Source organism: Elgaria multicarinata, chromosome 1 (assembly GCF_023053635.1).
Source record: "Elgaria multicarinata webbii isolate HBS135686 ecotype San Diego chromosome 1, rElgMul1.1.pri, whole genome shotgun sequence".
Taxonomy (NCBI): Eukaryota; Metazoa; Chordata; class Lepidosauria; order Squamata; family Anguidae; genus Elgaria; species Elgaria multicarinata.
Genome location: NC_086171.1, coordinates 162,492,503 through 162,505,965, shown reverse-complemented (window position 1 = coordinate 162,505,965; position 13,463 = coordinate 162,492,503). Strand labels below are relative to the sequence as shown.

General features: G+C 39.5%; 1 protein-coding gene across 1 annotated transcript in view; it reads left to right on the top strand.

Moving 5' to 3' along the window:
• ILRUN (inflammation and lipid regulator with UBA-like and NBR1-like domains) overlaps positions 1 to 10,513 on the top strand; it is a 52,668-nt gene extending 42,155 nt beyond the window's left edge. The window contains exon 5 of the mRNA XM_063141453.1: positions 6,349 to 10,513. Coding sequence (XP_062997523.1) covers positions 6,349 to 6,384 — 36 coding nt within the window. The 3' untranslated portion in view covers positions 6,385 to 10,513. The remainder of the gene's footprint in view (positions 1 to 6,348) is intronic.
• Positions 10,514 to 13,463: the final 2,950 nt, after the last annotated feature.

Below are 13,463 nucleotides of genomic sequence, written 5' to 3'. Positions count from 1 at the left end.
TTCTCATCTAGATTCTTTTTAAACATGTGTATTTATAATATCTGTTTTCAGTACACAACTGCATAAGGAAAGGAGTTTGATTAATAGGCATGTTTTGGCATTTCTTAGTGTGGTCAACAGCACATCATTCTCTCTAACAACCAATTCCAGCAGGCAAACCTTGGTAAAAAACATTTATCTGGAATAAGTATGGGGAACCTTTTTTCTCTTGAGGGCTGCATTTCCTTAAAGGTAAACCAACAGGGGCCAAAGCTGGTGGCTGAGGCTAGAACTAAATATGGGCAGAGCCACCCTTTTCTTTCTGTGGTTGCATTTGGACGTCACGATAGCCCACAATGGGTTAATAAGTTACTCACCGTAGCTTATTTCTTAAATAGCTCACGTTCCTCCACCACACTAATGGGCTAATAAGTTGCTGTGAGTAGCTTATGTACATTGATGGTGCTATATAAATAAATAAATAAATAAATAAATAAATAAATAAATAAATAATAATAATAATAATAATAATAGCTTACTAAGCTACTGTGTGTAATTTGACACCACCCCCTGTCCTGCTGCAGTCCTACTGGCCAAGCAGTGGGGCTGTTTCAGGACAACACTTCATACACAGCATCCCCCAGTCAGGAGGCACCTGATCCACCATCAAACTCCTGTGCATTTACTTCAGAAGAGCAAAACCCTGAGTGCACCAAAAAAGGGTGCGGTGCCTAGAAAACCTTGGAGGTTTGCAGAATCAGATCCAAATTCCATACATAGCTTCTCCTAGTCAGGAGGCACCAGATCCACCATCAAACCCCTACACATTTACTCTTGAGGAGCAGAAATTCCTAGTGCACCAAAAAGGAGGGAGATGCCTAGAAAACCTTGGGGTTGCAGCATCTGGACCAAACCTCATAGCCAGCCTCCTCTACTAAGGAGGCACCCAACGCACAATGAAAACCCAGCACCCTAACTTTAAAAGCTACACCAAAATCCCAGCTACACCAAAAATGAGGGGATGCCTATAACACCTTGGAGGTTTGCAGAATCGGGACCAAACATCATAGCCTGCACCCTCTACAATGTAGACTTGGTCCCTTTAATATGTGCCTCATCAGTAAGCCAGCAAAGAGCAGAGCAGAAACTATTTGGACTGTTCTTGAGCCAGCCAAAATAACCACAGGGACCACAACACAACCCACCAACCTATGCTGGGTTAAGTAACTCACTCTGCAGACCTTGGGTTATCGGAGTGGGTTATTTTGGCCAAATAAACCATTGTGGGTTAAAAAAAACTCCCACCAGACAAGACAATAACGCATGATGGGTTATCGTGACGTTCGAACCGAGTCCCTCTCTCACTTTCCCCTTTCTGCCACCCCCTTTTCTTTCTCTCTTTTTGCCATCCCTTCGCCTCCATTTTCTTGCATGAAATAGGACAAAGGGCTGCAGGTCTTTCTGTCCGCCAGTCGAGAGAGAAATAATTTGTACTCTTGTCTTTTTTTTATTTGTGTAGCCTGGTTTGAAAAATATCTAGAATGATTTAGGCTGTAATCTTGTACACATTTACCTGGAAGGAAGTCCCATTGAACTCAGAGATTTACTTCTGAGTAGATATGTGTAGGATTGCATTGTTTACCACTTACCAGCAAGGCACATGTATGCCCCTCTTTTGCAGTTTGATCTACCTGTTTCTTTTAGTTCTCTTTTGGATCAAGTGACAGTACAATTATGATTGTAATAGTTTGAAGCACCTGGCTTAAGGGTCAGAAAACCACTTACCAGCAAGGCACATGTATGCCCCTCTTTTGCAGTTTGATCTACCTGTTTCTTTTAGTTCTCTTTTGGATCAAGTGACAGTACAATTATGATTGTAATAGTTTGAAGCACCTGGCTTAAGGGTCAGAAAACCTGAGGCATAGAATTTGGTTAGCATCAATAACAACAACAACAACAACAACAACAACAACAACAACAATAATAATAATAATAATAATAATGCCTTGTTATGCTATCCAGCCACTGCTGCAAGGTGGATAGGTGGACATTGTAAATAGGCCCATAAGTTAAAATATTCCTGCTAGGGCTTTGTCTGAATATATTCTGAAATACTTAAATTAGCTCCCTTGTTTATTCCATAAGACTGATAGGTTGCCACTCCTCTGACTCACCTCATAATTTACCCCAGAACAGGGAAAGTAATAGATTACCCGTAATTTATTATACTGGGGAAATGCCAGATACCTCCTTTTCTTCCTGCTATACTGGTGCTAAATAACTTCAAAAATGCATTGAAACATCTCCAGTTGGGTCAGGTATGTTAAATACAGTGACTTTAAGACATTATGAAGTCTTTCAATGCAGAAAAATGGACCAGGAATTTCGGTGTATTGTATTCCTTAGAGACTAAAACAAAATGTCTCGGTGAAGTTGTGCTTTTCAGTGCAGAAATGTGTTCCTGAGTTCTAAAAACTATGAGTTTTTATTTCAGCAGAGGACTGGATTAGAGAACCATTCATTCCTCTGAACTCTCTTATTCTGTAGTGCTTAGCATTTCCCCTGTTGAGACTTGGTGAATGGGATCAACAGATGATAAAGCATTACTGAAGCTAGTCAGGCATAGAGCTGATCACCAATCTTGATGGAAAATGGCCAGAAAGAAGCTTTATGTAAGAGAAGCATATGCATATGATTTTTTTAAACCATCTTTTTATCTGTTAAAGCAAGCATACACAAAATAAGTATAGGATGAAATGTATATATAAATGCAATATTGATCAGTTCCCAAACATTTCCTTTATATGATAAATATTTCCATCCATTCTCCCTTTTCCCCCCAAGAAGCATAAACTGGAATGGCTGAACTATTTATAATGTTGCTAAAGCTGCTGGTTTTGTCCCTGCAGTTGCCAAATTTCTTGGCAAGAACTCTTAGATAGTGAAGCTCCTTTTTTCCTGAAAGTTTCGCATAACTCTATAGAAAAGTTGAAATCTAATCCATAGAACAGGAAATAGAGCAATTCCCAGTTATGAAGAATGAACAGATGAATTGTGGGAAAGAGCTTTGTGTTACTGCATTATATTTGTGTAGCATGCTTTGAACAAAATATAGTACAAAATGCTCTATTCTGTTCGTATTCAGTTTACATAAGTGATTCAAAAGAGCTTAAGGTAGTTTGGAGAAGCACTGACCAGGAACGGCCCAGGAAGTGATGAGAAAGAGAGAGTGATTGAGTAGCGTTATCTGAGGCTGCCATCAGTGTAAACTGGGAGACTTCTGTGTTATTTTGCAGCAGTGCATCAAATGCTAGTGTCTTTTTTAAAAAACAAACAAACCATAATGTGTACTTCTGTTTATTCAAACACCATGACAAACAGAAATGAAATGCTGTTTTTTCTCCAGACCTTTCTATGTTTTTGGGTGACATGGGAGGGAAACTGATATCAGGTTAGGTTGGGGGAGCAAATATATGCTCCCCCCCAAAGTGATATTTCCCAGTTAATATCAGTACAACAGTGACAGATGTGGCGTTAAGAACAAGTACTTACCAAATTTTATCCTGTTACTGATTGGATTGGAGATTGACACAGCCCAATCCTGTTTTATTCACCCAGAAGTAAGTCCCCTTGTATTAATTGGGACTAATGCTCATGTCAGTGTATATACTGTTGCAGTCACAAAGTCTGAATAATGAAACCCTTAATTTCTTTACTGAATCCATGTGCACAAGCCTCAGTGCTTAGAAGGATCACTTTTTTGTTAAATGAAATATTTATTGTATTACTGTAGATTGGTTTGCTTTGAATATTTGTATCATAACCAATGATGACTGGTCAGAAATCAAACATGATGCAAACATGTGTTACAAAGTACAGGATAGTGCTGTCTTGTGTGAGAAAGTAGCACTGCTATACTCTGGAACACAAAAAAAGGAGAAGCACATCAATTGGTAAGAAACCTACTGGAAGAATTCTTATTAATCAAAGCATTTTTAATAGCATGAAAATGCTCTGGTATTACCAAGAAAACACACCATAGTAAAAAGTGAGGAGTAGTGTTTTCAAGATTACTGTTTACTTCAGATATTTCTACCATCAAAACACAGGTATTCTAAAGTTTGCATCCTATAACAAATGAAGCTGTTTATGATAACTGCAAGTACCAAAGTTGTTGCATGGTATATATTGTAACTGACTGGTCTTACCATTTTCTCTATTAATGTAATTTCCTGGGTCCATTAAAGATGCATTAATTTTGCATTGTAAGACTATTGATTCCCAGATTATAAAACTCTGTGTAATATGACTGACAGCTAACTATGTATGCTGGCTCTGAAAGGGTTGCAAGTCTAACCAGAATGTATCAGTCTTGGATTCCCCACCCGCCCTCATTTAAAAAAAGGTTCCTGCAGTCTGTCCTTCAGATTAATGTGGGATTTGGAAGTAAAGAAAACCATTGGTTGCTCTTGCTAGTGTACAATTAGGAGGAATGTCTCTAAAGTGCCTGATTATTTGGGTGCCTAAAATGTGGTAGTTTTAGGATTTGAAGTACTTTGCCTAGTACTATACCTGCACCCCAAATTGATGCAGGAACCCAGGAATTAAAAAATAGTTTATCATTTTTGTTTTGTGCCAGATCATGATAGGTGGGTTAAAGGAGAAAGCAAACCTGTTTCTGTTACATTACAGAGTAAATTTATTTGATAAATGTGCAGTTTTGAATGGATGATTTATCAGAATAAGACAAAATTGATGAAAAACATCCTGGGCAGGAAATGGTGGCAAATTTAGACTGCATCTAAACATATTCATTTTGTGTCTGTTTTATCAATAGTGGCAAGCTAGTGGGTAGCCATAACAGGAAACTAGCAGAAGTGTGCCTTAATACAAATCTGCCTACCTTGGCTTAAGTTAGGGGAGCTGACTCATTGCAAATAAAGCTTATTGAAGTTTATTGTATGGATCTATGGAAATTTGAACAGGCTTGGCTGTGCTAATAGTACCAATGCCTGCTTGCCAGAAAACTTCCATGAGGTCTGTAGCTCAATGTGGGATCCCTGACTGGGAACACAGAACCATCCTTCAAGCCTAGTGAACAGTGGTGTGTGTTCTGTGTATGGGTTTGTGTATGTAAACTGTTGGGGCTGGGGCTTTTTCTGAATTTATGAATACGGGCTGTCAAGTTTTTCAGAGGTGTGGAAGGTACTTAATATTCGCATTGTTAAAGCATTCCAAGTATACCAAAGCCCTTGAACATACAAACCATCCTAAACTGGAACTATGCTTCAAATGCTTTTGTCACTGTTGTGGATATCTCTCTTGACCAGTATACTTCACTAAATATTGCAGGTGGTAAGGGAATAGCATTGGTGGTATTCATTTTGGTCTATAAACATTGAAGTGTAGTATTGAAATGAGGAAGGGAACAGGTTATACCAGTGGTTCCCAATTAGCTAAGTACTGCGGACCCCTTGTTTTTCAAATGTCAAGCCATGGACCCCCTACCTGTGAAAATTTTGTTATCTCTATGGTAGTTACGTGTGTGAAGCAATTTTTTGGAGAAAATAAGGGCTAGCCCCTAATAAGCAAAGAATTTTAGGTATACTAAAAAAAAGACCATAATATCTAGCAGCTACTAAACCTAAATGTGATTGGAGAAATCATGCCTCTTTTTGTCCCAAACAATCCCTTCCACATCCGGTTCAATATTTCCTACTTTTAATCTCAAATCTGGATCAACATCGAGCCGATTTCTGTGCTTGTTCTTCATATAACAAAATGTCAAAAATGTTTGTTCACAAAGATATGTGGAACAAAAGGGAACTAGATGTTTCAAAGCTTTTTCTCCTAACTTCTTATAATCAGGAAAAACCTCCACCCAGAATTGGTCCAGTCTATATTCCTTGAAAAATGATTTCAATGAATCATCACAAGTCACGCCAACAAGTGAATCTTTCTCTCTTGCAGATAGAGTTGTTAGTTGTACATCCACATTCAAAAGGATTCCTTCTCCATAATTTTTCAGGATTAGGTGCAGGGAAGTAATCTCTGAAGCTAGTAGCTAAATCACGCAGGTGCTTTCGCGCATGACGTCACCGTCAAAGCAAACAGAGTGCAGGAGATGGCATATTTTCTTTTATTAAAATGTGGACCTTGCAGAGCTAATATATGAATGGTGCCACAGACCCCCTAGGTGGGTTACGTGGACCCCCAATTGGGAACCACTGGGTTAGACTAAAATGTATGCACCTAGGCTGTAGAGAACTTCAAGCACATGGGATTTTGAGTTGGGAATGTATTGGACCAGACATTGCTTAGCTTATACTCACTGCTGAAATTAATTTTTTGTCTCTAATTCTCTTCCAGGGTTTTCATGGTCCTTATCCCTTTGGACAGTCTTAAAAACAAAAACGGGTATCGTCAAGAAGAAAATTTGACAAAGGACGAACTTGGGAGGGAAGGGGAGTTCTTGTGGCTTATAGAAGATATAGCATGAATCCCCTTCTTGGTCTCCATATCCTGGGATAAGAAGAAAACAGACAATAACTTAAGACTAGTTGTTTCCAGAAAAACAAAACAAAAAAAAACTAAAGTATGCATGTGTGAATGCTGAATTTCAGGAGTGCTGTTCAGTGCTATGAGAGAGAAAAATACACCAATGTTTTGTTTAGAAGTCATTGTCACAGTTAATTAGGTAGCCTAAAAGAAATTTTTTAAAAAAGATTAAAATGGAAAAGCCATCTCTTTTTAAAAAGAAAAATTATTTTGCCTACAGAGCGGTTGTAGTCTGAGCAAATGTTATTTTTTTGTTTCATGTTCATAACTTTTTAAAAAGGGACAGCGTGCATTTTTGTGGAGATGTGCTTGCTATGAAATGGAAGCTTGCTTAGCATTTTCTTGGTTAGTACAGCTGCTATTTGTATGTCAGTTGGTATTAATTTCTAGCTTTATCAGTATCCAGACCCATGAATTTTAACATCTTTTTTATTTTAGTTATTTGCCTTTTAATCTGCTGTTGGCACCATTCTTCTTGGTATGATGTGCATTAGTCACCCGCTAGCTCTTTTCTATTTGATAAAGTTGCTCAGATCCAGTATTGCCATTCGTGGATGGGGCGAGAAGGTGGAAAAGACAAGAAGACTGAAATGATGGAGGTTTGTCTTGTGCTTTGAAACATGCACATGCTCTTACTAGATTTCCAAAGTTTACCCTGAATGGTTAGCATACTGAAATATTCCCATGTTCATTAATGTACAGTAACTGTCTTTGAGACAGCTATGCATGTATGTGTCAAGTTTGTGCCAAGAAGAAATTTGGTTTCTAGAGTGGTAGAGCACCAGTTATTAAATTTTCATGACACTTCTAGGTGTAAACTTCACATCTTCCTTTTTATATTAGGGTAACCAGTTTGATTCTTCAGGGATAAAGATACATGCTTTGTTGACAAAGTCTAAATTGCTTTGAACATATAGGAGAAAGAATCATCAGCTGCTACTCACAGTAATTTCTTCAGTTTATTAGCTTCTCTGAACTTTTAGTTTTCTAGACTGGGGTGTGTGTGTGTGTGTGTATCAAGGGGGTGGAGCTGTTTAATCATAACTGTGTGCAGCCCATGAAGAATGATAGCCATATATAACTGAGGCCAAGCTGTCCAGTTCCATAGGGAGAAGTATCAAAGGATGGTCTCTTGAAATTCTTGGGTTTTGCATCAGTGTAAGACTTTGAAAGAAGAGGAGAGTAGGAGGGGGGCTCTGTCTAATTCAGAAACTTGAACTAGGCCACAGCAGCCATCTGCCAAAGATAGAATAATATGCAATGCCCTCTTCCTTTCATCTCACTCAAAAGACCAAGCTGCCTACTCTATTTGAAAGAGAATGGATGTGTGAATGTGTACTGATGGGTGTAATGCAGAACACGGTAGGTCCCAAAGAAACATACTCCAAGCTATTGTTCTGTCAGCTGGCATAAAGGGCCTTTAAAATGCTCCACAATTCTGCTTCCAACCAGAACTTATGGATAGCACCTGCAGAGTCAGTTCTGGCTGGAATCCTAGGAGGCAGGAATTTAGGTATTCAGTCTTCTAGGGCCAGTTGAGCATCTTACTTGGTGTTTGTTCTTTTCAAGAACATGTATAACTTAATTTTTCTTGCAACCTATCTAATTGAAGCACATATCAACATAGCCGTGAACACTGGGAGACGTTATTGCAAAGAGCAAAATTTGAGAGGGGTAAATCATGGGAGCATAGGAACTAGGATATATATTTTCCTTTACTCCTTGACCCTTTCCTCAGCATGGCCTTCCAAATAATGTATCAAATCACCTTGACCAATGTTTTCTCCAAATGCAAAATAGGGTATATAAACTGATTATGTACAGCATTAGTTATGATTATTGGTTTTAATTCATTTTATTCCCCCCCCCTTTGCTCTGGTAAAACGCCTTTATTGATATGCAAGTAAAAGATAAAATGGATGAGGTGTGTGTGTGTGCGCGCGCATGTGTCTGGTAGCAACATTGGAAGTCTTACAGTGGTGACAACTGGCAAATAGCAAGCCAAGTCCTACCAAATCAAGTCAAAATGGCTTCAGTTTTCTCTTTAGAAAAAGACCAGTTATTAGTAGACTTATCTAACATGTCAGCTGTTATTGTGGAGACCATATTGTTTTTTCCACTATGCAGGGGGAAAGTTGATATTTACTGCCTACTGTTCTCTTACAGCATGTAGGGTTGCCCATTCTCTGCAGTCATCTCAAATGCTGTCTCCTCTTTTGAGTCCAAGTGACTCTTGTCAAAGAAACAGTCACTCCATTGAAGGTGAAAGCTGGATCCCATCTTCAGCTGGGTTGTAGTAAACAGTTATCCTCTAATTGTCACTAATTCCTGAAATCTTTTGGGGGATAAACATTGTTTTTCCTTTTCGGGATGATCTTTGTATAAGTAGTTATAAAGGGCTCATACCTGTTTGCAAGTAGAGTAGGGTGATAATTCTTGCAGTGACTACAACAGGAGGATATTTAAATTGCTCACTTTGTCTCTGATTTCTTTTCAGATATTCTTCCCATGATTATAAGATCTATTTTAGTATTTACTGATCCTCTTAAGACTCAGATTTAGGTCATTAGTTTTTAAGGCATATGTGATGATTTTGAAGCCATAGAAATGGCCGATGAGAAAATCATGTTGGTTGCATAGGTGTAGCACTTCCAAACTTTAACAGTTAAGGACATCTTCATGCCCAGGTGCAAGGGCTTGATTTTTGGAAGCACGTAAACCTGTCTCATAATCATCAGGGAAAGCTGGTGCTACCTTTTCCCTTCCCCAATGGATGGCCTATGGCTTTAATGACTGTATGGCAAGTAGGAACTCCATGGATGTAGCTTTGCAGACCATGGAGGTGCAGTAATGGGCGATGGCTGAACCTATAGAATTGTTGCATCTCATATAGTTAAAGGCACAGACCCTTTGTCAGAAGTGGGTGGCAGTATTAAGTAGCACCTAGGATTAAAACTCTTGTTAGGCTGGGGAAAATTGAGTATGCTGTCAAGTTTGGAATTGGCATGAGTGTTTAAATTGCCACTAGTAGGTACATTTGAAAGCTGTGAGTGGCTCTTGGGCTGTTGTAATTACAGAACAAACACTTCATTAGTGAACATGCCCCTCCTACATGAGCTGTAGAAAAATAGTCCTCAGACCCTGTTACCAATGTAATACTGCTTGGTCATGGAGGAAGCTGAATGCTCTTGATTTTAGAAATTTAGTGGCTGATCCTTGCTCCCCCAAATTTATCCTGCTTTATGTAGCAAGTGTTGTTGGCTCTGCCTCCTCGTTACCCTAGTGATTCATTCTGGAAAAAATAATGATGGATTCCTGAGGGGAAGAATTAATTTAACAAAGGGAAGTTTGAATTTCTTATTGATAGTACTTGGTTTGCAAGGTTCTTTTAAAAATGCTAACTTAACCATAGCCCAAGCTGTTGGGTTTGACAATATGCTGGTAACTTCTGCATCTGAGAATATGACACTAGCCTGGGATGGACGAGCTCCCAGGCTTCTCACCGTGAAACTGAGCTGGCTTTGGCTGAAAATAAACTATCTCTGTTTGCGGATGAACATAAAGTCTGATCTAGCAGGCTGAGCCTATGTTGTTGCCCTTATTTGAGGCAGGAAAAGGTGAAGGTTGTAACCTGAGGCCTCAGTGATTTGGGAATGTGTACTCATCCGTCCCCCAGCTGCAGATGAGCACATCCTGGATCTCTCTAGGTACAAGTATAATCAAAGTTCTCTGGGGCTAAGAAATGCACGCTGTCCCATGTCTGGGTTTCCATTGTTTTTTCTCTTGTGTGAGTGAGTGGTTGATTCTGCAGCCTGTCTTTATTCTCTCTGGGGGGAGTGCATGTGTAGAGCAGGATGGTGTGTTGCTTCATTGAGTCTGGGAAGAATCCTGTAATAGCACATTGTGGGGGAAAACAAAGACGCTTTTTCCTTAATGTATAAATGAATATTTGTATGATTAAATTAACACAAAACAATCCTATAGTTGTTGAGTTTTTATTGAATAAGCATAGGTTGATCTTGCAGTATGTCTCATCATTTAAATGGTTTTCACTTCACTATTTCCACCCTTTATTGAAGATATTGTGTAAGCCAGAACAGAGCTGAAGACTCAGTGTCCCAGCTCGTATAATTAAACAACCCATAGTTAACAACCTATGTTAGGGTTCAAAAATGGAATTGGCAGGTAAATCCCTAACCATTTGCCCAGAAGGAATGTCCTTTTCTTTTCCCTCTGCCTGCTCTACCTCTTTTCTTCCCCAGCCAGGAAATCCCAGACTGAGGAATAATTTGGACTGGTTGAATGACCCATAAAGACCTAAAGACAGTAGTGCACGCGCTGGTAACCTCAAGGCTTGACTTCTGCAATGTGCTCTACATAGGGCTACCATTGTACCTAGTTCGGAAACTTCAACTAGTTCAAAATATGGCAGCCAGGTTGGTCACCGGTACACCTAGGGGTGACCACATTACACCAACATTAAAATCACTCCACTGGCTGCCAATTAGTTTCCGGGCAAAGTACAAAGTATTGGTCATCACCTTTAAAGCCCTAAATGGTTTGGGTCCAGGTTACCTGCGGGATCGCCTTCTCCCATATAGTCTGCTCCGCAAACTCAGGTCCTCTGGGGTGAACTTACTTCAGTTAGCTAAAACTAGGCTGACATCAGTTTCCCAAAGGACCTTTTCTTCTGTTGCCCCCAGATTGTGGAATGGCCTACCGGAGGAGATTCGTAAAATTAACACTATGTGTGATTTTAAGGCAGCTTTAAAGACTAGCCTTTTCCGGCAGGCCTATCCAGATCAATGTTAAATCATGATTTTTTAAGATGTATTGATTCCTGTTCTAATGTTGTTCCCCGCCTCGATCCAAAGGGAGAGGCGGGTAAGAAATAAATTTATTATTATTATATTATTATAAGTATGCCTGTTGCTGGAGAGTGAAAGTAATGGTTGTTCAGATGCTCCCTTTTGTACGAAACCAATGGCGTGAAGTACTTGCATTGTTCAGTCTTGCATTATTCCATATGCACACCATTGAGCAGTTGTATTAAAGAGGTCTGTGTTGCAACTGATTTCAGCATAAGTTGCATGGTACAGATGCTCAATATTCAACATTTAGCAGTCTTAAGTTCTTGTTACTGAGCCACAATTAATTTTGTCAGTGGCCACTGAGAGATTAATGTTTAAGGTTAGAAACTCTGTGCCTGAGAAAGTTCTGGAATCCTATTGCCTTCATGAATCTGTGAGGGAAGAAGACAATAATTTTTTCATCACCCTCAAAGAAGCAGTGGGATATGAGCTCTTAGAAGGGTGTGAGCTGATCAGGTCAGTGCTGCTGTCTTAATATTCCTCTAATTGGAATAGCCAACATAGTACAGAACATTGGATCAAAAATGTTAATCTTGTTGACTTGGACCTGAAGAGTTGATTTCAGCATGCATGGTGAAATTGTTTAGAAACATACCATGGGCTTTTCAGTGTTTACTTATTTAAACAGTCCACGTACACCAGTAAAATCCCCAATATAACCTTGTTGTCAAAAATGTACAAACTGTATTGGATTGTTTATATACTAGATGTTTCTGATAGCCTCTGTTATGTACAGTTGCTGTCATTTGCAATTGTGGCTGGTTGGAACAATGTGGACCGCACACTCACCCAAACGGTCCAGGTAGCCAAGTTTGAGTAATGCATGTGAGATCAATAGCTTGCATTAGTTGATTTATTTACTCTCCCCCCGCCCCCACCATGCTGAATAGCAGCAGCAGCAACAAATCACAAGACATTGTTATTCATTCTGAGATGGATGCAGAGCACGACAGCAGATCAGGTGCCACCTATCCTCTCCATGGAATAGTTAATAATAATATATTTCTTACCCACGTCTCCGATTGGATCAAGGCGAGGAACAACAGCGAGCATAAAATACTAATTAAAAACATAGTATACACTGTTAAAAAGCATCCTAAAAGCATCCTAAACTTCTACTGGATAGGACTGCCGGAAGAGATCAGTCCTGATCGTTCCTTCTCTCCTGTTGTAGCTTCTGCTACTTATAACCCCAATAGGTTCTTCATCCTCCCTTCTCATTAGCCCACTTCCCTTTTGCTTCTAGTGATAACAATATTCTCAAGAACTATTTACTAGAAGGCAATTAGGCTACAGGGCAGAGGACAGTCCCTGTACTGTCCAAAATGAGCGCTGCACGGCAATGTGTATTTACCACCACATGCTCAGTCCTGGGAGTTAAAGTCAATCCCAGGTCACTGGCAAGTGTAGCTATAACATATGCACCAAGAAACATGTTTGCCACACAGCATGTATTGCACTTTTACAGGTACAAGCAAAACATCTTGCCTATATTCTAACAAAAAGAAATGACTAAGAGCAGCACGACAATGAAACCCATTACCTAGGGAGGTCGTGGGCTCTCCCACACTAGAGGTCTTCAGGAGGCAGCTGGACAGCCATCTGTCAGGGATGCTTTAAGGTAGATTCCTGCATTGAGCAAGGGGTTGGACTCGATGGCCTTACAGGCCCCTTCCATTCCAACTCTACTATTATTATTATTATTATTATTATTATTATTATTATTATTATTATTTATATAGCACCATTAATGTACATGGTGCTGTACAGAGTAAAACAATAAATAGCAAGACCCTGCCGCATAGGCTTACATTCTAATAAAATCATAATAAAGCAATAAGGAGGGTAAGAGAATGCACCAAACAGGCAGTATAAAAGTCAGAACAATTCAAGTTTTAAAAGCTTTAGGAAAAAGAAAAGTTTTTAGCTGAGCTTTAAAAGCTGCGATTGAACTTGTAGTTCTCAAATGTTCTGGAAGAGCGTTCCAGGCATAAGGGGCAGCCGAAGAAAATGGACGAAGCTGAGCAAGGGAAGTGGAGACCCTTGGGCAGGTGA